The sequence below is a fragment of the Oncorhynchus tshawytscha genome, linkage group LG06, assembly GCF_018296145.1.
Source record: "Oncorhynchus tshawytscha isolate Ot180627B linkage group LG06, Otsh_v2.0, whole genome shotgun sequence".
NCBI classification, from domain to species: domain Eukaryota; kingdom Metazoa; phylum Chordata; class Actinopteri; order Salmoniformes; family Salmonidae; genus Oncorhynchus; species Oncorhynchus tshawytscha.
In genome coordinates this window covers 61,860,463-61,885,830 of record NC_056434.1, presented here as the reverse complement: position 1 = coordinate 61,885,830, position 25,368 = coordinate 61,860,463, and the positions used below count along the sequence as shown (strand labels likewise).

Genomic DNA, 25,368 nt, shown 5'->3' with positions numbered 1-25,368 from the left:
AAAGAGTAAAAAACTTACAGACGACTGGTAAAGCTCAAACCAAGTTTATTCACCCAATACGTCAGACAGCTGAACAGACCAAGACATATTCACGCAAGTACTGGTATTGAACCATTTCTCCTATGCTGAGTCTTCTCCTTACACATCTGAACAGCCAATATACCTCTGTTGCTAGACAGAACTTTAGTGATATCTGTTCTTCCTCACTTCATCTGACCTGACCTTGGCCCAAATGTCTCACTCTTCCCCAACTCACGGCTGTCCTATTGACTTGTACCAGACTGTGGCCCTTCTCCTTCCCATCAGATACCTGATGTCTAACAAATAACCTATTCTGACAGAATGTAAATGTTCTCCCTTCCTCTCTCTCCCTCAGTGACATGAATAAGGATATTTCCTATTTTCAAGTTTAGAAGTCAGAACCCATCAATAGGATTTAGACAAGTTGTTAATGCAACAAGTACCTGGACAAGTTGTAAATTCAACAAGTAATAGGATCTCTATGGTCACACTCTCCTTGCAGTCTCCTCCATGCAGTGGCAGAGAGAACAGCAAAGGTCACCTCTGTCCTGCACAGTAATATCACAATCATATCTCTGGACCTGTGGGATGGTGGGTTAGGCATGTTTAAAAAACACTACCATTCCTACCATTTCCATTCGATGTCTGTTATATGTAAATAAAGTATTCTTGTGTGTAACTTTGTGAGGTTGCCTCATTCCCCTCTGACCGGGGGAGGTGCTAGAGGGGGTCATGATCACAGATCAGCCCAAATGGAGAGTTGCTCTCCAGCAGTGCACAATGCACACTCAGAGGTGTCTGGTTATGACCTAAGCCTAAACTGATTCCTCCTATACTGCTTTGTAAATCCACCAGATCATGAACGTAGGACACTACGTATCATCTCCAGTGTACACAAGTGACAAATACTTTTAGGCCTATCTACCACCATCCAGCTGAAGCAACTCCGGTTGTTAGCTTTTTTGTATTTGAATGGGAGACATGAATTTACAATGGGCGTGTTCGAGAGGATCCCTTTTGTCAAGACGTTGACCAACGTTGGTCACCACCTTTCAAAGTTCGTTGCATTATGGGTATAAAAATGTTCTGACTTGCGACTACTGCATGATCTTCACAACAACCATGTGATCTAAGGTCATGAACTTTTGAATGCAGTCGACTGGAAATTACTGCAGTTGCTCCTCACTAACTGCAACTTGAAGTCGGAAGAAAATCATTGTGAGAGACAATCTTCATCTGTTTTTCTTTTAGAAGCAAAAGGCACTACATGCTCATAAATTGTTGATGTCGCCACCTATCATTGATCAACAATGCATGTTTACTGTTTTGGGTGGATTACTATACTGAAGAAAAATATAAAACACAACATGTAAAGTGTTGGTCTCATGTTTCATGAGCTGAAATAAAAGATCCCAGAAATGTTCCATAAGCACAAAAAGCTTATTTCGCTCAAATTTTGTGCACACATTTGTTTACATCCCTATTAGTGAGCATTTCTCCTTTGCCAAGATAATCCATCCACCTGACAGGTTTGGCATATCAAGAAGCTGATTAAACAGCATGATCATTACACAGGTGCACCCTGTGCTGGGGACAGTAAAAGGCCACTCTAAAATGTGCAGTTGTGTCACACAGCACAATACCACAGATGTCTCCAGTTTTGAGGGAGCGTGCAATTGGCATGCTGACGTCAGGAATGTCCCACAGAGCTGTTGACAGATAATTTAATGTTCATTTCTGTACAATAAGCCACCTCCAATGTCGTTTTAGAGAATTTGGCAGTACGACCAACCTGCCTCACAACTGCAGACGACATTTATGGCGTTGTGTGGGCGAGCAGTTTGCTGATGTCAACATTGTGAACAGAGTGCCCCATGGTGGCGGTGGGGTTATGTTATAGTCAGGCATAAGCTACGGAAAACATACACAATTGCATTTTATTAATGGTAATTTGAATGCACAGAGATACCAAGATCCTGAACCACATTGTCGTGCCACTCATCTGCCGCTATCACCTCATGTTTCAGCATGATAATGCACGACCCCATGTCGCAAGGATCTCGCTACACCCGCAATAACATCTGCTCAATATGTGTATGTGACTAATAACATTTCTTTTGATCTGTACACAATTCCTGGAAGCTGAAAATGTCCCAGTTCTTCCTTGGCCTGCATACTCACCAGACATATCACCCATTTAACATTTTGGGATGCTCTGGATTGATGTGTACGACAGCATTTTCCAGTTCCCGACAATATTCAGCAACTTCGCACAGACATTGAAAAGGAGTGGGACAACGTTCCACAGGCCACAATCAACAGCCTGATTAACTCTATGTGAAGGAGATGTGTCGCTCTGCATGAGGCAAATGGTGGTCACACCAGATACTGACTGGTTTTCTGATCCACGCCCCTACTTTTTTATTTAAGGTTTCTGTGACCAATATCTGTATTCCGAGTCAGGTGAAATCCATAAATTAGGCCTGACTGATTTCCTTATATGAACTGTAATGCATTACAATCTTTGAAATTGTTGGGTGTTGCTTTTATATTTTTGTTCAGTATACATTACTTTCCAGCCATTCATTTCACACATGAAGTTGATTTATTCTGATATTGCTATTTCCTGTTCTGACTTAATAGCTGATATTACTCATGGGGCACCTTTCTTTATTGAAAATAACTTGCACCTGCTACTTTAGAGTAAGAGTTATAGAAATATTAAAGCCCAGGCTACGTTGTATTAGAAGGAATTTCATTTCAGATCGGATTCTAATTCACAAAAACGTGAGTTATTTCGCAGACATTATCCGTTATTTAGTGTTTTCTTCCAGCAATTTCTGACTCAGCTGTGATCAAGAGGCTCATCCTATCACATATCCTTGGGACGTCCCTAACCCATTGAAGTTGAAATATAAGGTAAGGGTTAATTTTAGGGTTTAGGTAAGGGTTATGTTATAGTTAAGGTTAGGGTTAAGGTTAGGGTATGGACGTTCCAAGGAGCCAAGATTGCACTAATCGTGACCAAAACGTTATCACTGTTGACGTCTATGAATCGTGGCCAGTGATTGGATGTCTCTGGTGTGTAAGGTGAGTTTCAATTGGCAGTAGCGCTTTGAGAACGTTTTATCATGAGTTCCCATTGCAGCAGCACTCTTGGGACTGCTCGCATGCCTGAGCTGAGCTGACATCGACTGTCTCGAGGATCTTCAACAATGGAAGAATCATAACTTTATGTCAACTGGAAAACTCACGGCTATATCGAGTTTTTGAGCAAAAGTCAGTTGTGTAGTTGTATCACGCGTTTTAAGTGTGGCGTGTAGGGGTAAGTCTTGAATAAATCATATTTTGTGCGTATGGAACATTTCTGGGATCTTTTATTTCAGTTCATGAAACATAGGACCAACTCTTTACATGTTGTGGTTATATATATTGGTTGGTTTGTCTGATTTGTCGTATTTTTGGCCATTTGTTAAATTTCAATTTGACTCAACACTTGTCATTTTTATATAGGATAGTAGCCAATAGTCACCTCAAGCTGATTATCTTGAAATCAAGGTTGAGGTTTGTCATGTGTGTGAACTTGTAGCAACTAGTGTATTACTCGCTTCGTAGTTAGGTTTGCACAAATTATCTCATTTACACACACGAAAACAGCGGTTTTGGCTCCACTGTTACAAACTTCTACTCATTAATTTTCTTGCTGATTTATTTTTTCCGGAATTGTTGAATAGTATAGCAAATATGAGCGTTTTCTAAACTTCATTTATTTTAAAGGCCCAGTGTAGTCAAACGTAATTTTCATTATTGTGTATATATACTTCCACACCGAGGTTGGAATGATGCTGTGAAAGTTATGGTAGTGTAAGCGCTGTTTTTAAATGTAAGCCTGAAATTGCAGCCTGTTTTGGTGGGATGGCGTTTTGGCCTGCCTGGTAAATTTAGTTAATAGACCAATAAGAAAGAGTTCCAAACCTCTACGCCAATAACAGCTAGTTTTCAGTTTTCGCTTCACCACTTGGACCACCGCCAGATAGTCCTAGAAAAATTATTGCTTGAAAAAATTGCTCTTTGGTTAGCTTTTGTGTGTTTTTGACCATTTTAATTGGCAACAATCACAATAAGGTACTTATTGTTACCCAGAAATGATTTGATATTGAGATAAAAATGGCTGTACTTTAACTTTTTTAATTGAAAATGTGTCAATAGTGAAAATGCAGAGGGAAAATAAGCGAACATTGTGGTTCACTGCTGGAATTTCAGCTATGCAGAATTTAACTGTTGTCATAACTTTGGACTCTTTAGACTGGACAATTTGTGCCTCCAGAAATTTCTACAAGATTGATTAAATGGAGCTTGAGGGTCAATGGTGGAAAGGACAACTTGCTGGAGATATATACCAGGCTTTGCGCTACAAAGTAAGTATGCTGTCATATTTCAAAGTGGAGGCAATAACTGCCTACATTAGTGTAATATTTCAAAAGTGAGAGCTGTTGACCTGATGTATTATATTAACACACAGGCCTACAATACATGGCTGATCATAGTGAAGTTAAAAATGTGACTGTCCAGTGTTTTTATGCGTGTTACACACACACACACACACACACACACACACACACACACACACACACACACACACACACCAGTCAAAACACCTACTCATTCAAGGGTTTTTCTTTATTTAAAAAAAACTATTTTCTACATTGTAGAATAATAGTGAAGACATCAAAACTATGGAGTCATGTAGTAGCCAAAAAAGTGTAATACAAATCAAAATATATTTTATATTCTTCAAAGTAGCCACCTTTTGCATTGACAGGTTTACACACTCTTGGTATCCTCTTAACCAGCTTCACCTGGAATGCTTCTCCAACAGCTCCCACATATGCTGAGCACCTTTTGGCTGCTTTTCCTTCACTCTGTGGTCCAACTCGTACCAAACCATCTCAATTGGGTTGAGGTCGTGTGACTGTGGAGGCCAGGTCATCTGAAGCATCAGTCTCCTTCTTGGTCAAATAGCCCATACACAGCCTGGAGGTGTGTTGGGTCATTGTCCTGTTGAAAAACAAATGATAGTCCCACTAATCGCAAACCAGATTGGATGGCATATCACTGCAGAATGCTGTAGTAGCCATGCTGGTTAAGTGTATCTTGAATTCTAAATAAATACTGGCAGTGTCACCAGCAAAGCACCATCACATCTCCTCCTCCGTGCTTCACGGTGGGAGTCATATATGCAGAGGTCATCCGTTCACCTGCTCTGTCTCAAAGACCCAGCGGTTGGATCAAAAAAATCTTGAATTTGGACAAATCAGACCAAAGGACAGATCCCCACCAGTCGAATGTCCATTGCTATTCTTATTGGTGTCATTTGGTAGTGGTTTCTTTGCAGCAATTTGACCATGAAGGCGTCCTCTGAAATGTTGATGTCTTGAACTGTGTGGCATTTTTTTGGGCTGCAATTTCTGAGGCTGGTACCTCTGGATAAGTTCATTAGAGTTAAATCTGGGTCTTTCTTTCCTGTGGCGGTCCTCATGAGAGACAGTTTCATCATAGTGGTTGATGGTTGTTGCGACTGCACTTGAAGACACTTTTAAAGTTCTTGACATTTTCCGGATTGACTGACCTTTATCTTAATCTTGTCTTGTCTTTATCTTGTCTTTGCTTATTTGAGCTGTTCTTGCCATAATATGGACGTTGTCTTTTACCAAATAGGGCCATATTCTGTATACCACCCCTACCTTGTCACAACATAACTAATTGGCTCAAATGCATTAAGAAGGAAATTCTACAAATTAACTTTTTTTACCAAGGGATTGGGAACTTTATTGAAATGCATTCCAGGTGACTACCTCATGAAGCTGGTTGTGAGAATGTCAAGTGTGCAAAGCTGTCATCAAGGTAAAGGCTGGCTACTTTGGAGAATCTCATAAAATATTTAGATTTAACACTTTTTTTTGGTTACTACATGATTCCATATGCATTTCATCATTTTGATGTCTGCACTATTATTCTACAATGTAGAAAACTGTGAAAATAACGGAGAACCCTGGAATGAGTAGGTGCCCATGCTGAAGTTGGAATATTATTGTGTAAGCGCTGTTTGAAAAGTCTGCCTGAAATTTCAGCCTATTGTGGTGGGATGGTGTTTTGGCCTCTGACATCACCAGATAGTAAATTAGTTAATATAAAAATAAATAAAAGCTAGTTTTCAGTTTTCCCACTCCCAAACAGTCTTATCAAAATTATTGCTTGAGAAATCTAACAGCACCCACCCTTACACCGACTCCCCTAGCTCTGACTTTGCTGGTAGCTACTTTGACGAAAAATGTACTTATTACGACTGATGTGGTTATTCCACCTAGCTAGCTTAAGATCAATGCACTAACTGTAAATCGCTCTGGGTAAGCATGTCTGCTAAATGAGTAAAATGTCAAATGTAAAGTTGTGTTGTCACGATACCAGAATTTTGACTTCAATACCAGGTTTAGTATCACGATACCACGGCAAAAAATAGTATTAGACTAAGTCACAGAATGGCACTTAATCTAGACACTCAGCTACTGCTCTGTTCAATCTTTTGAGTTCAATATCATGACAATTTAAATTCGATTTCAGACAGCCCTGTATGCATTAATGAAGTAATCATATAATTTAATTAGACTTTAGTAAAAATTAACTACAACAATAACAATGTATTTGAATGGTAAATCTCTATTGATAAACAAGGTAAATCAAGATTTAGTCTAGGCGGCCTATTCACAATGCAGGTCAATGCATTTTCAATAGGGGTGTTGAAAAGTGTTGGTTTCATGTGCTGAAATAAAATATCCTAGAAATGTCCCATATGCACAAAAAGCTTATTTCTCAAATTTTGTGTATGAATTTGTTTATCCTGTTTGTGAGCATTTCCCCTTTGCCAAGATAATCCATCCACCTGACAAGTGTGGCATATCAAGAAGCTGATTAAACAGCATGATCATGACACAGGTGCACATTGTATTGGGGACGATAAAAGGCCACTCTAAAATGTGTAGTTTCGTCACACAATGCCACATGCTGACTTCAGGAATGTCCACCAGAGCTGTTACCAGATAATTGAATGTTAATTTCTCTATTATAAGTCGTTTTAGAGAATTTCGCGGTACGTCCAACCGGCCTCTCAACTGCACGTGTAACCACACCAGCCCAGGACCTCCCACCTGGCTTCTTTGCGTTCAGCCGCCAGCTGAGGAAACTGTGGGTTTGTACGACCAAATAATTACTGCACAAACTGTCAAGAGAAAGTCTTAGGGAAGCTCATCTGCGTGCTTGTTGCCCTCACCAGGGTCTTGACCTGACTGCAGTTCGGCGTCGTAACTGACTTCAGTGGGAAAAATGCTCACCTTCGATGGTGTGCTCTTCATGGATTAATCCCGGTTTCAACTGTACAGAGGGCAGACGGCGTTCATGGCGTCTTGTGTGCGAGCGGTTTGTTGATGTCAACTTTGTGAACAGAGTGCCCCACGGTGGTGGTGGGGTTATGGTATGGCCAAGCATAAGCTACGGACAACAAACAATTGCATTTTATTGATGGCAATTTCAATGCAGAGCTACCATGATGAGATCCTGAGGCCCATTGTTGTACCATCACGTCATGTTTCTGCATGATAATCCACGACCCCATATCGCAAGGACCTGTACACAATTGCTGGAAGCTGAAAATGTCCCAGATCTTCATGGCCTGAATACTTAGACATGTCACCCATTGAGCATGTTTTGGATGCTCTGGGTTGATGCGTACGACAGCCTGGACTCGCCAATATCCAGCAACTTCGCACAGCCGTTGAAGAGGAGTGGGACAACATTCCACAGGCCACAGACCACAATCAACAGCCTGATCAACTATGTGAAGCAGATGTGTCAAGCTGCATGAGACAAAAAAAAAAGGATCTGTGACCAACAGATGCATATCTGTATTCTCAGTCATGTGAAATCCATTGATTAGGGCCTACTGAATTTATTTCAATTGACACATTTCCTTAAATAAACTAACTCAGTAAAATCTTTTAAATTGTTGTTTTTATATGCATGTATGTATGTAGTTGTAGTGGTGACTTTGTTGCTGCTTGCTCTGCTTTCTGTTCGCAAGTGTGAGTGTAATGTTGGTCTGTATAAACCAGATATAGACGGTCCATGAATCGGCGTATGCGAACGTGAGTAAATTGCATAGAAAACAATGGGTGGACATCTTGGATGCAGCCTTTAGTTCTTATTATACCTCTGATCTTTAAATGTGATGGAGAGACGATTTAAATGTGCAATATGCAGAAATTGCTCTGCCATTTCGGGATTGCTAACATTTACGACAAAGCGAGCAGTTGATAACTAGAGAATTATTGTACCATCTTAACCACGGTGAAATAGATATTTTCAATAACCCAAAATATTGTATTTTCAGTTTGAAACTGGTGTACAAAACAGAGATGCAAAAACTAAACTTAAGAACGGGAAGCATAGACACAGTGCACAGAACAGATCTACTGCTTCTTAGATTAGCTTTCAATGAGATCTATAACTCACATTTCTATGTGAATTTGGTCAGGTCACCCAATAGGTTTATGTTGACAATCAGCAACTTCTATGCAGCATGAGTGATGAGCAAACATGTTGCAGTCTAGACTCCTAGTCCTCTAGCAGTGCGTAAGTGGATCAGGCGAGAGGCATGAACGGTGAGCTCGCGCTATAAGGGGACATCGGCTGGCCTGATAGACTTGAACCTCTCAATAAGTATATGATATGAGACTCGTGGCAGAAGTACCGAAAGTAACATTCTATGTTTTTCATGTTCTAGTATCTAGAGGCCATAATAGCTTGTGGACAGACGCGTAACATAAAATGGTATCGGAGCGTCTCTCAACAGACGGATGAGATGACTAACAACTTCCGGTGCCCTGATTTTTTTTTTTTTTTTTTTTTTTTCCCCCCTCACTTATCATTTGGACTGTCACGATATCGTTGCATCTTTGGAATCTCTGAAGTGGAGACATCTGGCCCATAGACTTACCCAAAACTGTCAGTTTCTGTTTAGGAGATTAGGGATGTCGCTAGTCTCGTTTAATATCTTTTCTCATACTTCTACCCCCAGATCTTTAATGGAGCATCTGAAGCAGTCACACATTTTAGATCTGGTTGGCCAAGATTACAGATCTTATAATGTATTGTTTACTTTTTTTCTTCAGGAAATCAAGTTGCCCTCCTACAAAGGCCAGTCCCCCCAGCTCAACCTCAGGCGCTACTTTGCAGACCTCATAGCAATCGTAAGCAATCGCTACCGGCTGTGCCCAACAGCCAGACACCTTGCCGTCTACTTGCTGGACCTTTTCATGGATCGCTATGATATAACGGTGCAACAGCTTCACATGGTCGCACTCTCCTGCTTGCTTTTGGCTAGTAAGTTTGTCAGCTTCCTTGCAAGCCTCTGCTTCGCCAAACTTCTAATTGCTATGCTCCACCCAGCCTATAAACTCAATTTTTCTGTGTGCCTTGTGATTATTTCCCGTCCTCTACAGGTAAGTTTGAGGAGAGAGAGGACCGAGTTCCTAAGCTGGAGACTCTTAACAGCCTGGGCTGCATGAGCTCCATGAACCTGGTGCTGACCAAGCAGGGCCTGCTGCACATGGAGCTCCTCCTGCTGGAGACCTTCCAGTGGAACCTGTACCTGCCCACCGCTGCACACTTCATAGAGTACTACCTGTCCATCGCTGTCAACGAGGCGGACCTTCACGATGGCTGGCCCATGGCGTGCCTGGAGAAGACGGTGCTCTACATGACAAAGTATGCTGACTACTTCCTGGAGGTCTCCCTTCAAGGCAAGTTGAAGTTCTGTTGCTGCTTCACTTAATTAATTTGATACAGCAGTAGCAATACAGGGATATTACATCTACAGAAGAGACAGGAATGCCTATGGAGGAGGTGTTGCTGCATATATTCAGAGCTAGATTCATGTAAAGGTTAGCGAGGATCTCATGTCTACTGTTGAAGTGTTGTGGTTGCAGGTTCACCTTATCTAAATCATATTTTAGGGTGCTGCTCTAGGCCACCAAGTGCTAAGTCAGTATCTGGATAATGTGTGACATGCTTGATAATGTGTGATGTTAAGAGGTCTATTTTGTTTGGGGGGGGTGACCTGATTTAGACTGGTTTTCATCGAGCTATCCACTCGAAGAGGAAGCTTCTTACTGTAACCAGTGCCTGTAATCTGGCTCAGGTGATCAATCAACCTGCCAGAGTATTTACAAACAGTACAGGATCTACATCATCCAAGTGTATTGGTCATATCTTTACTAATGCTGCAAAACTTTGTTCTAAAGCTGTATCCACACCCAATGGACGTAGTGGCTATATCCAGAAAAGCCGAGGTTCCAAAGGCTGGGCCTAAAATAGTGTATAAGAGATCCTACACAAGATTTTCTAGTGACGCCTATGTTGAAGATTTGTTGGTTTGTGTGTAATGAGGAGCATCCAGACGCTGCACTTGATGTATTTATGAAATTGTTTCTTCCAGTTATCAATAAGCATTAGTGGTGTAACGGACCGTAGTTGATCCGTGATCACCCCCACCCCACAGTTCGGCACACATGTGAACCGCGGATCAATTGCAAAGTTCAACCACGTTAGTGTGGAATACAGTTTTACTGCCGCTGTTACTTAAAAAAAAAGAATTCCCTACATCTTGATGCAGTGAAAGGATAGACAAGACAGATGCGTGCTGTGTTTTACTGACGCATGAAGGTTGATTTGATTTTTTTTTTTTTAAGCAGTTGTGTGTACTATTCACGTGAACGGGGCATGTTGAATCCCAACGAATCAATCCTGGATGCTCGCGTTGCAAAAAGCAAAGAAGAAAAAGAGCAGTGACAGCCATGGAGCTAGCGGAGGAGCTGAAGAACTGGAAAAGCCTCCCGCTTCATTTAAGTCTCATGTATGGGAGCATTTTGGCTTCCCTGTCAAATATGATGACGGAAGAAGGGTGGTGGACAACACCATTACGGTGTGCAGGTGTTGTGCCACAAGAAAGCCGTATGAACATGGAAATGCATTGAGCATGGCCACACATTTAAAGTGTCATCACCCTGTTGTCAGTGACGGAAGCCAACTCAGCCAAGAGACAACTTCTCACCACGGAATTTAAGCAGCCTTTTGCTGCAGAGTCACACCGGGCTAAAGCCACCACCAAATCTATTGGGATATTTATCGCTGCAGACGTGAGGCCATACTCTGTTGTAGAAAACAAAGGGTTTAAAAATATGGTGAAAGTGCTTGAGCCAAGCTATGAAATCTCCTGGCGTAACCACTTCAGTATGAAGATCTTGCCAGATCTTTATGAACAGGAAAATATCAAAATTGTCGACTAATTATCCAAGGCATCCTCTGTTGCCCTCTCCACAGACGGGTGGACCTCCAGGGCAACGGAAAGCTACGTGACTGTGACTGCTCAATACACCACAGAGGAGTGGGGGATACGAAGTCCGGTGCTACAGACACGTCGCACAGGCACATCTGGCGCAGGTACTGCTCGGAGCAGTAGCAGAGTGGAAGCTAGAGAGGCCCAATGGCAATATCTCAACCACCACAGATGATGCCAAGAACCAAGTAAATGCAGTGATAGAGGCTGGACTGGGGCCATAGCTGGCTTGCTTTGCACATGTGATCAATTTGGCATCCTAAAGGGGAATCTCAGTGAACCAGATGGACCGCCTCCTTGGGAGGATCAGGAAGTTGGTGGCTTCCTTTTTCCACCGACGCACAGCAGCCGCTCGTGCTTAAGACCAAGCAAGAAATGCTACAGCAACCGACCCACAAGATCATACACAATGTCACAACAAGATGGCGCTCCAACATGTCATAAGTGGAGTTCCATCTTGAGCAGCAGGCAGCTATATATTCTGCACTGACAGACAAGACCCTGAAAAAAAAGACATCTTCACCTTGTCTGATAACATCAAAGTGGCAGAGGAGGTCCTCCAGGTGCTCAAACCCCTCAAAACGGTTCCAACCCTATTGAGCACTGAATCTGCACTGTCTGTGTCCATGATCCGAACTCTGAAAACAAGGATTCTACAATCGATGGGCCCAAGTGAGGAAGACTGCACCATCACTAGAGATATCAAGGCTGCCATAAGAGGACCTGAACCCCAGATACCACCCCCCCTAATGTACAGGACTACCTTCCTTCATAGATGGGGCGGTAGGTAGCCTAGTGGTTAGAGCGTTGGACTAGTAACCAAAAGGTTGCAAGATCAAATCCCTGAGCTGACAAGGTAAAAAGTTAAATAAAGGTAAAATAAAAAAAATAGATCTACTGCACTGGATCCAAGGTTCAAGTCCCTGTCTCACCTAGACCCTGCCCTACATCGGAGGACATAGTGATCTCACCACTGAGATTGTGGCCACTGAAGAGGTAAAAAAAATAGAGTGAATTACTTAAATAATATACTGCAGTCTAATTTTAGTCTATGCTATTAGAATCATCCATTTTTGATGTGAAATACTGACTTTTAAATGTTATTGCCACGATTATAGTTCTATGAAAATAAATAATTTGGTAGTTTAATAGATCAAGTCTTTTTTTCTGCAGGGTCAAGCCACAGAGCTGACAGGAGCAGACTCAGAGGCATCTCCGCCACAAAATAATTTGGCCATGAAGGAGCTTTTCGGGGAGACCTTTGCGAGCAAGGACACAGGCAAGACGTTTGCCAACACCATCGAAGAGGTGGCATCCTACAAGGCAGCAAGCGGCATTCCCACTGGCATGGTGGAAAAGCAATGAGTGTAAATACCCTCACATTGCCATGATGGCAAGAGGTTACCTGACTGTGCCTGGCACTCAGTTCCTAGCTAGCGGGTGTTCTCCACAGCAGGGGACATAGTGACTGCAAAGAGGTCTACCCTCTCCCCAGACAGTGTAGACTTCATCTTTTTGAAAAATAATTAAGTTATTAGCTCAGGTCTGCTTTGCTTTCTTTCTTTACTTTTTTTTTTTAAGAGGACAGGTTATTTTTTTTCATTCACTATTGTTCCAAGGAAGAAGGTATCATGCACTTTGCACTTTAATTTAACAATTGAGTGTTGAATATTTTATTTTAATATTTTATTTAAACATTGAAAAGTTACTTGCTTCAAGTGTTCTTTAAGTAATAAAGGGAAAGCAAAGTTATTTGTCTACATTGTTTTTATTATTATTTTTTCTGAAATGATCCAATCTGTGACTCAAAACCATGAATTTTGTGATCCGCTGCACCACTAATAAGCATGCACCTATTAAGAAACTTGACTGCTAAAACTGTTAAGCCCCCCTGGGTTATTGAGGAATGGAAACTTTATGGTCGAGAGAAATTATGCAAAGGAGAGCCTTCGTTAGAATGGCCGACCATTGTAAAATGAGAAATTGTGATTTAAAAAAAAAAAAAAAAACTGAACAAAATAAAATGTATTAAGAAACTGAGAAATTATATATATATATATATATATATATATGATGGAGGTATAACTGGGGAAAAAAAGCTTTGGAGTACTTTAAATGAAATTATGTCAAGAAAGACTAATTCAACTCCATCTTTCATTGAATCGGATGGCTCATTCATCACAAATCCTATTTTAATGATTTCATTGGCAGAGTGGGCACACTGCGAGCCATCATTCATGCATAAAATACCTAATGAAAGAAAAGCATTGTAATTTTGTAAAGTTAGTGTGGGAGAGGGGGGAAAATGATTGCTCTCTGTTAGGGATGACCCAATTTTAGTCGACTGGTCGATAGGCTGTTGGTTGACCAATACATATTTTATTTCTTTGTCGAGCAGTTGCAAAAAACATTCTATTTATTTCATGGCACATGTCTTGTCTGTCTCAGTGGACTAATCCATTGCGGAGGCCGCAGGGATGGCACACCGGTAATACATTTACCGTTGATTCCCATTTCTATTCTGCAATGTTTGTTTGGTTACCGTCATTTCTGTTAATGCATTTTAATATATTAGTCTTTTACAGTGGACATGTTTGCAGTGCGCACAACCTAGGCAACACTTGTGAGAAACAAGTTTTGGTTTATTTCATTCCATTTATGAGTTGTCCATTTAAGGTATTTTGTTTAAATGGGTCCTGTCAATGTTGAGTAAGGGATGTAGACTTATACAGTGCGTTTGGAAAGTATTCAGACCCCTTTTCCCACATTTTGTTACAGCCTTATTTTTAAATAAATGTTTCCCTCAATCAACACAATGCCCCATAAGCAAAAACAGGTTTAGAAAAAATAGAAATGTGATATTTACATAAGTATTCCGACCCTTTACTCAGTACTTTGTTGAAGCACCCTGTATTTGGAGTTTTTCCTATTTTTCTCTGCAGATCCTCTCAAGTGCTGTCAGGTTGGATGGGGAGCGTTGCTGCATAGATCTTTTCAGGCCTTTCCAGAGATGTCCGAGCTCTGGCTGGGCCACTCAATGACATTGAGACTTGTCCCAAAGCCACACCTGTGTTGTCTTGGATGTGTGCTTAGGGTCGTACCTGTTGAAGGTGAACCTTCACCCCAGTCTGAGGTCCTGAGTGCTCTGGAGCAGGTTTTCATCAAGGATCTCTGTACTTTGCTCTATCTTTCCCTCAATCCTGACTAGTCTCCCAGTCCCTGCTGCTGAAAAACATCCCCACAGCATGATGCTGCCACCACCATACTTCACTGTAGGGATGGTGCCAGGTTTCCCCCAGACATGACGCTTGGCATTGACCATTGTTTCTCCATGGTCAGAGTCCTTTAGGTGCCTTTTGGCAAACTCCAAACGGGCTGTCATGTGCCTTTTACTGAGGAGTGGCTTCCGTCTGGCCACTCTACCATAAAGGCCTGATTTGGTGGAATGCAGCACAGATGGTTGTCCACTGAGGAACTCTAGAGTTCTGTCAGTGTGAACATCGGGTTCTTGGCCACCTCCCTGACCAAGGCCCTTCTCCCCCGATTGCTCAGTTTGACCATGCGGCCAGCTCTAGGAAATGTCTTGGTGGTTCCAAACTTCTTCCATTTAAGAATGGAGGCCACAGTGTTCTTGGGGACCTTCAATGCTGCAGACATTTTTTGGTACCCTTCCCCAGATCTGTGCCTCGACACAATCCTGTCTCGGTGCTCTACGGACAATTCCTTCGACCTCATGGCTTTGTTTTTGCTCTGACATGCACTGTCAACTGTGGGACTACATGTGTGTGTGCCTTTCCAAATCATGACCAATCAATTGAATTTACCACAGGTGTACTCCAATCAAGTTGTAGAAACATCTCAAGGATGATCAATGGAAACGAGCTGCACCTGAGCTCAATTGCTTCTCATAGCAAAGGGTCTGAATACTTATGTAAATAAGCTATTTCTGGTATTCATTTCACATTTTTGAAATTTGTCATGATTGTTTGTAGATTGAGGAAAAAACACCTGATTTAATCCATTTTAGAATAAGGCTGTAACGTAACAAGGTGGAACAAGTCCAGGGCTCTGAATACACTAAATGTGCCCATGGAGCTTCTGATTCTTTTTTTCTTCACCTCAAGCGGCAAGTAAACCAACGTGTTTTTACATCCATTGAGTGACAATAGTTCCTCCAATGTAGCCTATTTGTAAAATATTCATATCCCTTGTGCGAATAGCCTACAGCTGTGTCAGTCCGAAGTTAACTGGCTCGGGAAACTGAGGGTCCAGAATTTTATGATGTTGCAAGTTGATAGTGCTTCAAGTTCCTTGCAGACAGACAGGCCATGTATAGCCAATGTGATTTATTTTTATCAGGTTCTTTTCTATCTGCAGGCTGCAATGTATTTATTTGTTGGCTTTATGTAGGCTATGTTTACATAGTTGGCAATAGAAGTTAGGCTACTTTTAGATTTGTATAATTTCTTAATCACATGATGTGGAGGTTCGGGTACAGGTTTTTGTCTTGATCTCTGGCTCCCTCAAGTCATTTTACTTATTTAATCACTGTGCTTAAAGCATCAGACGAGCTCCGCAGCCTACATATAGTTGATTTTATTAAAACACAGAGGGTGTTTTATATCCGGAAAAATGCACTTTAACATTTCGACCACTCGATTGTTAGTCTGGGACAGCCCTACTGTCCAACAATGAGAAACCACCTGGTATTGACAACCTACACTATATGCCCAACACTATGTGGACACCTGCTCGTCAAACATATCATTCCAAAATGTACATTTGGAGTTGGTCCCCCCTTTTTGCTATAACAGCCTCTACTCTGGGAAGGCTTTCCACTAGATGTTGGAACATTGCTGCTGGGACTTGCTTCCATTCAGCCACAAGCATTAGTGAGGTGGGGCACTGATGTTGGGAGATTAGACCTGGCACGCAGTCAGCATTCCAATTCGCGAAAAAACATTTAATTATGGACATCACTTTGTGCACGGGGGGGGCATTGTCATGCTGAAATAGTAAAGGGCTTTCCCCAAACTATTGCCACAGTCGGAAGCACCGAGTTGTCTAGAATGTCATTGTATGCTGTAGCTTTTAAGATTTGAAAAACAGCCCCAGACCATTGTTCCTCCTCCACCAAACTTTACAGTTGGCACTATGCATTCGGGTAGGTAGCATTCTCCTGGTAATCCGCCAAACCCAGATCTGTCCATCGAACTGCCAGATTGTGAAGCGTGATTCATCACTCCAGAGAATGCGATTCCACTGCTCCAGAATGCAATGGCGGCTAACTTTATCACTCCAGCCGATGCTTTGCATTGTGCATGGTGATCTTAGGCTTGTGTGCGGCTGCTCGGCTATGGAAACCCATTTCATAGAGCTCCCGATGAACAGTTATTCTGCTTATCTTGCTTCCTGGGGTAGTTTGGAACTCGGTAGTGAGTGTTGCAACCTAGGACAGACTATTTTTACACGCTACGTGCTTCAGCACTTGCCGGTCCCGTTCTGTGAGCTTGTGTGGCCTACCACTTTGCGGCTGGGACGCTGTTGCTCCTAGACATTTTCATTTCACAAATACAGCACTTATGGTTGACCAGGGTAGACATTTGATGAACTGACTTGTTAGAAATGTGGCATCCTATGACGGTGCCACGTTGAAAGTCACAGATCTTCAATAAGGCCATTCTACTGCGAATGTTTGTCTATGGCAATTGTATGGCTGTGTGCTTGATTTCATACACCTCTTAGCAACTGATTTGGCAGAAATGGCTGAATCCACCAATGTGAAGCGGTGTCCACATCCAGTTGAAGTCGGACGTTTACATGCACCTTAGCCAAATGCATTTAAACTGTTCACAATTCCTGACATGTAATCCTAGATAATGTTATTTTAAGACAAATGTCAGAATAATAATAATAATTTATTTCAGCTTTTATTTCTTTCATCACATTCCCAGTGGGTCAGAAGTTTACATGCACTCAATTAGTATTTGGTAGCATTGCCCTTAAATTGTTTAACTTGAGTCAAATGTTTCGGGTAGCCTTCCATAACCTTCCCACAATAAGCTGGGTGAATTTTGGCCCATTCCTCCTGACAGAGCTGGTGTAACTGAGTCAGGTTTGTAGGCCTCCTTTTTCAGGTCTGCCTACACGTTTTCTATATAGGATTCAGATCAGGGCTTTGTTGATTGCCACTCCAATACTTTTACTTTGTTGCCATTTTGCCACAACTTTGGAAGTGTGCTTGGGGTCATTATCCATTTGGAAGACCCATTTGCGACCAAGCTTTAACATATCCACATAATTTCCGTCATGATGCCATCTATTTTGTGAAGTGCACCAGTCCCTCCTGCAGCAAAGCACCACCACAACATGATGCTGCCACACCTGTGCTTCACGGTTGAGATGGTGTTCTTCAGCTTGCAAGCCTCCCCCTTTTTCCTCCAAACATAACAATGGTTGTTATGGCCAAACAGTTCTATTTTTGTTTCATCAGACCAGAGGACATTTCTCCATACCGTAGTCTGGCTTTTTTATGGTGGTTTTGGAGCAGTGGCTTCTTCCTTGCTGAGTGGCCTTTCAGGTTATGTCGTTATAGGACTCGCTTTGCTGTGGATATAGATACTTTTGTACCCGTTTCCTGTTCTGGGATTGATTTGCACTTTTTGCACAAGTACGTTCATCTCTCTGAGACACCGCTCAGGAAGGAGACGCGTTCTATGTCGGCTGCATTTGTAACCAATGTGCAATGGCTAGCTAGTTAGCGGTGGTGCACGCTAATAGCGTTTCAATCGGTGACGTCACTTGCTCTGAGACCTTGAAGTAGTTGTTCCCCTTGCTCTGCAAGGGCCGCGGCTTTTGTGGCGCAATGGGTAACGATGCTTCGTGGGTGACTGTTATCGGTGTGTGCAGAGGGTCCCAGGTTGGGGCGAGGAGAGGCACGAAAGCTAAACTGTTACACGTGGTCCCATGGTGTTCGTACTTGCGTACTATTGTTTGTACAGATGAACGTGGTACCTTCAGGCATTTGGAAATTGCTCCCAAGGATGAACCAGACTTGTGGAGGTCTACAATTCTTTTTCCTGATGTCTTTGCTGATTTCTTTAGATTTTCCTATGATGTCAAGCAAAGAGGCACATAGTTTGAAGGTAGGCCTTGAAATACATCTACAGGTACACCACCAATTGACTCAAATTATGTCAATTAGCCTATCAGAAGCTTCTAAAGCCATAACATCTTCTGTAATTTTCCAAGCTGTTTAAAGGCAGTCAATTTAGTGTAGGTAAACTTCTGACCCACTGCAATTGTGATACAGTGAAATAATCTAAACAATTGTTGGATAAATGACTTGTCATGCACAAAGTAGATGTCCTAACCGACTTGCCAAAACTATAGTTTGTTAATTAACAAGACATTTGTGGAGTGGTTGATTCCGACCTAAGTGTATGTAAACTTCCGACTTCAACTAATGTATACATACATTTTGAAAAATACTGAGGATGATAGCGGACGATGTTGCCACTCCTTTTTGCCACATCTTTAGAGAAGTGTTTGTTCACAGACCTGGAGGGAAGTCATGCTGCTATCCAAAAATGTTAAAGCTCCCTTTCCTGGCTTCTAACAGCCTAACAATCAGCTTGCTTCCAGTTCTTAGCAAACCTATGGAAAAGATTGTTTGACCAGATATAATGCCATTTCTCTGTGAACCATTTTTAACTGACTTTAAGCACACTTCTAGGGAAGGACACTAAACATGGACTGCACTGACACAAATGACTGAAAGTTGGTGATACTGATAAGATTGTGGGAGCTGTGTAGTTAGCTTTTAGTGCCACCTTTTTATTATTGATGGCGTAACATGGCTCTCTATCCATGATATTATCTAATAGAACGGTCTTTTCTTTATTGGAAGCTTCTCTAACGTAAAACATGTGTGGTATACCACAAGTGTGGTATTTCATAAGGGAGCTGTCAAGGCCCTTTTTACTGTTACACTACACATGTCAGCACCAGCTAGTGAAGTCATTGCGGCCCTAAAGAGTTGGGTTCAATTTTAGAATAGGTGGCTAGGAATAAACTAGCCCTGAACAGATCGAAAAGCATTATTTAGTACCAAACACCCCCAAGGTACTGGACCTCAGCTGAATCTGGTAATGAATGTGGCTGAGCAAGAAGATACTAAACTTCTTGTTATATTAGATTGGTTACTGTCATGGTCAAAGCATATTGATTCTATTGTTGTAAAGATGGGGGGTCTGTCTGATAGATGCTTTGCTTTTTTAACACTCATGCATGCAAACAAAAGTAATTTTGTCATTTCATTTTTATTAGGACCCCCATTAGCTAATGCTGTAACGCTAGCCAAGCTTCCTGGGGTCCAACACCAATTAACAAGACATTACAAACAACCACAAATCAAGACTCCACAAACATTCAATTAGACAATAGACAATTAAAATACCTGTCAGGAAACACATTTCAGTTGATGTTTTCTATTTCCTGTCCAGTCATATGGTTTATTGCATTAGATGTTTTCTTTTTTTCCTTTACGGTGGATTTACTTTTTGCCTGAGAAATATGGATTGGTAAAGAGTTCCATTCAGCTGTGACTCTTTATAAAACTGTAGATTTAAGGCGATTTGTCCTTGCCTTGGGTTGTCTTAGCTGCCCTGGTGGTTATGCATGTTGCTAGTATGTACTAACTGGCCTGAAAAATACTGTTTAAAAAAATAATAATAATAATAACATTCTGAAAGAAAATACAAAGACTGGATATGAATTTGTTTTCAATGTGAAGCCATGAGAGGTTCTGATGCATTTGGATAATATTCATACGGATAGAGAAATTAAGAGCTAATCTGGCAACCCTGTTTTGAGCAATTTTGAGCTTTTTTTTCTTTGCTGCAGGAGACCATATAACTGGACAGGACTCAAAGTGTAATAGGACCAGGGATTGAATCACCTGATTCAGTGTGCTAGATGTTACATACTCTGAACATTCTTGTAACTGCAATTCCCTTATCCATCTAAATGACTGTGTTCTGACCATGATAAAGCTGTTTCCAACATGACTCCTAGTAGTTTTTTTTTCTCTCACTTGCCCTACTTTTTCCCCCTCCATTTTTTAAAAATCTAGGCAATTCAGTTAAGAACAAATTCTTATTTACATTGACGGCCTACCGGGGAACAGTGGGCTAACTGCCTTGTTCAGGGGTAGAACGACAGATTTTTACTTTGTCGGCTCGGGGATTCGATCCAGCAACCTTATGGTTATTGGCCCAACGCTCTAACCACTAGGCTACCTGCCGCATTCCACATGCATTCTATTCATCGACAAATTCAATTGGGGATCATCAGCAAGCATAGATCTTGAACCAAATACAAACCATTTTGTTTTAGAAATGTTCAATGCCAATTTGTTCATATCAACCCACTCCGACACCATTCTTAGTTCAATGCTTATTACATCTGTTAGCTCATTACATTCTGATGCTGCGCGATACACTGTAGAGTCATCAGCATACATGACCACTCTTGCTTTGTTCATTGCTGAAGGTAAATCATTAGTAAAGCTAGAGTAGAGAAGTGGGCCTAGGCAGCTTCCTTGAAGATCACCACAGTATCTTTACTGTTTGAAAAGCTACCATTTTAAAGAACACTTTATGCCTTCTCCTGGATAGATAGCTTTCCATCCAGGATAGAGCTGCAGACTTGAAACCAAAATATTTGAGTTTACCTAGTAACGGTTCATGATCAATTACATAAAAAGCAGCACTGAAATCTAGCAACACTGCACCAACTAACTTCCTGTCATCTATACTCTTTAACCAATCATCTGTCATTTGTGCTAAGGCCGTACTCGTAGAATGCCCTTTGTATGCATGCTGGAAACCAGTTATCAGACCATTACATGAGAAATAATTCTTGATGTACAGATACAATAATTTACTTAACAAGCTTATAGGACGACTATTAGGATCAGTGAATGCAGAGCTCCTGCAAGCTCTGGATTTGTTGCATCTTGACTACTGCCCAGTTGTATCGGTCGGGTGCGTCAAAGGACCTAGAAAAGCTGCAGCTGGCTAAGAACAGCACCACGTCTAGCCTCAAATGTAGACCGAGGGCCAATGTCAACAGCATGCATGTCAGTCTCTCCTAGTTCAGAGTGGAGAGACTGACTTTTTACATGCACACCAATATCCCGTTATTATTCATGTTAAAAGCTTGTGTCCCGATTATGAGAAACCTGGATAAGATACTGTGGCATGTAAACGTTTTATCCCGTTTCCTGTTTTTCGCAGGTTCGGTCTAGTTAACACTGGTAAAGTTGTCTATTTTCGTTTAGAGACCGGGGGCTCTGTTCCTGGAGAGATGCTGTCCTGTAGGTACCCACGATGGCGCTGACAGAGGGGGCCGCCTTGCTTGTAGTCCTTGTTTTTCACAAGCATTTCGCTACACTCAATAACATCTGCTAAACATGTGTATGTGACCAATCAATTTTGATTTGAGGGTTTTTGCTCCATCCCTAATCTAGCACACCTGATTCAAATAATTAGCTGCTTGATCAACTGAATCAGATTAGTTACAACTGGTGTCGGTGTGAACCTACAGGAGGGTAGCTCTCCAGGAACATAATTGGAGCACACACCCACACATTATTCTTTAACTGTTCTCTTTAGCTACAACAGAGAAGTGTGTACATACCAAAGCACTTGAACATTTGAGATTAGTCCTGCTAATTTCTTAATTTTTCTCGTATTTTTTGTGGTGTTCTTTGGTCGATGTGTACTAGTGTTGCTGTTCTTGTCCATTCATGTAATGTTTTATGTTCTGTTTTCTTCAACAGCTAATGGGGATCCACATCTTTTTTATTTTTGTAAATCATAACCGGTTTTTCAAACCAGTGTTTGCCTTCTGAAAATGTTTATTTTAATTTTATAGGAAGAACAAGAGCGTAATGTCACCTTTTGCACTTAAAGACGCAGATAGCCTTGTTGCACAATATTCTGGTGCAGTACATGGTGATGATGAATGACTTGCTCTTATTCCAGATCATGTGTTTCTGAGGTTCGCCCCATCACTGGTGGCAGCTGCCTGTGTGGCAGCCTCTCGCATCATCCTGCGCCTATCCCCTTCCTGGCCATCTCAGCTTCAGCGCCTCACCGTATACAGCTGGGATCACCTTGTCCCCTGTGTAGAAAAAATGCTCATGTGAGTGTCTGTCCTCAGCCGGCCTCTCTTCCCTGCTGACAAATACTGCCTAACACCAGGGCCGTGTTTATTAAGGCACACCTTATCAAAAACTTTTCGCGACTGGGGGGGCGGCAAGTCCAGGGAGTCCCTCTCTCTCTTCATTATGTTTTCTTCCGTTTGGTGGCTAATGACCTTGATGCAACCTGAGAAAATAAGTCAACTCTTGCCATAATCTTAGTAACATGGTTGTAGAATTGTGCTGCAGACTTGACAGGTTGGTTGTTTGAATGTCACTTTTGGTCTTTCTTTGTCAGTGCTCATGACAGCGACGTGAAGGAGGCCAACAAGCAGACGTGCCAGCCACCCGGTCAGCAGCCGGGCCAGACTGGGTACCATACCCCTTGCCAGACAACCACCACCATGCCGCCTCAGTACCTGCACCAGACCAGCATCCAGTACCCTCAGCAGGCCCTCCAGCCTTCCCTAGCCCTAGCCCCAGGCCACGGCCCGGCCTCCTACGTATCCCACTCTGCCACCCTGCAGGGCCCTGGTGCCCCGCCACACAGCCACCCCCAGACCATCTCTGCTGGTCTGGATGGCAAGGCCAACATTCCAAGCAGAGCCTACCAGGTCAACATGCACTATACCTGTGCTGCTCCCTGTTTTGATAGGTGATGGCTGGATCTCCAAGGTAGAGCTATGACAGTATGGGAAGTAAAAGTGCGAGCGACTGGATGGGTATGTCGTCTCTTTGGATTAGACTAATTAGCAGGACCAGGTATGTTTTTTTTTTTTTTTTTTTAATTCGAGAAGTTATGATGCGATTTAAGCACTTTCTTCTATGTTAAGATGTGCAATATAATAGTCCACAAATGTGCAATATAGTTATTTGTCATGTATCATTCCGGTGCTAACCTGCCGAAGGTGTGTTCTTTTCAAAACCAATATGATTGAGTTATCACCAAGCATGGTTGTCATGTGCAAAGGGTTGTTTTCCCAACACTCTGCATTAGCTATAATTTAATTGCACTATAGACAAGAGACTGTGCTGCATTTATTTAAGCTAAGATACCTCAGAAGCATTGAATGTATGTTCTCTTTTCATTCCCTGGCGCCATGAGTAATAATGGGAATCTTATATCAGTATTGAACTCGAGGGATTACTTTTGTAGTTTGATAGAGGAACCCGCATCACTCTGCCAGAAGCTACCTCAAATGTTAACGTTGACCTTTGCTCTTGAACGGTGCTCTCTGCAATGTTCAGGAAGTCTAGTTTTCATTGTTGTTTTGTGTTTCGAGCACTAATTTGGAAGGGAATGTGTCATGTCAACACCTTCCTGTGCATGCGGAATGGCAGCGAGTGCTGTGTACTTCTAATATGGTACTTTTAAATAAAATGCCTGTCAGTTGTACTTCTGGTTTATTTTTTAATTATGCATCATATTATTGGCATTCTGCTAATGCCAGTAGTATGTATATCAATTAGCCTATAAGGCTTTATGCATACATCAACAAACATCAACAAACAACCATATTGTGAACTTGAAAACATACCGGATATGTGCTAATCAAGGGTTTAACAAATATAGGTTCATGTTGCTGGCATATTTATGGACAATTTTATTGTGAAGCATTTCCATTAATTTGCTATGTACAGGTTTGTGGATTCAATCACTTGGTCTGAATCGCTCTGCATTCCTTTCCCCACAGTAGAAAAACGACTAGGAAAAGCTGACCCTGAAAGGCAGAGATTTTGTACATACGGGCATGCAAAAAAAAGTATACCATAAAAAGGGTTTTAGGTAGTCCCTCCCCATTTTTGTCAGTTTCGTTCCATTTGGTGCCTAATGAACACAACCAGGATGTCTCAGTGCTTGTGTACTGAAGGAACATAGAACACGCCATGCTGGTGTTTGACCAGCGTTGCCAGGAATATCCACACTGACAGGATGTGGTTGGGGTATGGGTGGATGTAGGTGGAGAGAGCAAACTCTGTCCCAGGGATCTCAGTGCTGTGGATTCTGGTGTTGTAGACCGCCTCGATCACTGTGCTCATGTCTTGGTAGGCCATATGAATGGGGAAACCAGTCACCTAAAAACACACAGTTAATCAGTGTTTCCCCTATAGTTTATTTGTATCTTTCTGCCGAGATGTGCTTGAAAGAACAGCGGGACAAATTACAACGTTTTATTTGTAGTAAGTAGCATTTTATGCATTATCTTTTGGGGTTATTTCAATTAAGTAAATGATGGGCAACCCCATGCCTTTTCATATTTATTGAAAGGCGCTATTCTTTATCAGTTGGGCTACAGGTTATGCTTTTAAAGGGAAAATTATATTTCAGATGGTGTCAATACAATTTTGATTCATTTTGGAGTAAAATATCCTTAAGTGACCTTCTCCCGCTACCTTTGCCACCGCTGCTGAAATAAATTATAGGGGAGTTAAAACATTAGAAAAAGGAAGATTTAAAAAAAAAAAAAAAAATTATCAATTTTTTGGGGGGGTGATATTATACCCAATAATGGTCACTGTTATTAGTCATGTAGCAAGTCTTACAACAGTATACACCTATTTTTATTCTGAAGTCCTGTGTTTTCTATCAAATTTGAGGACAATCTCAAACATCAAACCCTCCCCATTGTACGAGAGCAGGGTTGTTCATCAGGACACACAGAATATTAAATAAGCTTTTTATTGGACTAGT

The 25,368-nt window shown here is 41.7% G+C and overlaps 2 protein-coding genes and 1 long non-coding RNA gene across 4 annotated transcripts in view; 2 read left to right on the top strand and 1 right to left on the bottom strand.

Annotated features, from left to right (window-relative positions):
* Positions 1-3,151: 3,151 nt before the first annotated feature.
* ccnj (cyclin J) lies at positions 3,152-24,072 on the top strand. Of its 2 annotated transcripts, XM_024424488.2 has the most exons (6): positions 3,154-3,346; positions 4,327-4,439; positions 9,246-9,456; positions 9,576-9,875; positions 22,519-22,678; positions 22,975-24,072. In XM_024424488.2, the coding sequence occupies exons 2-6, from the start codon at positions 4,371-4,373 to the stop codon at positions 23,333-23,335; spliced, it is 1,101 nt and encodes a 366-aa protein (XP_024280256.1). In that variant the 5' UTR covers positions 3,154-3,346; positions 4,327-4,370; the 3' UTR covers positions 23,336-24,072. The 2 variants fall into 2 exon arrangements, with proteins under 2 accessions (XP_024280257.1, XP_024280256.1); XM_024424489.2 differs by lacking the exon at positions 4,327-4,439 and having other exon boundaries at positions 3,152-3,346.
* On the top strand, positions 9,892-13,222 carry LOC112252837. The gene is made up of 2 exons (XR_002953895.2): positions 9,892-12,466; positions 12,644-13,222. It is a non-coding gene; the product is annotated as an uncharacterized LOC112252837 (long non-coding RNA).
* Positions 24,052-25,368, bottom strand: part of LOC112252836 (protein CC2D2B) — a 12,358-nt gene continuing 11,041 nt past the window's right edge. The window contains exon 9 of the mRNA XM_024424490.2: positions 24,052-24,752. Within this exon, the coding sequence (XP_024280258.1) occupies positions 24,528-24,752 (225 nt within the window). The 3' untranslated portion in view covers positions 24,052-24,527. The remainder of the gene's footprint in view (positions 24,753-25,368) is intronic.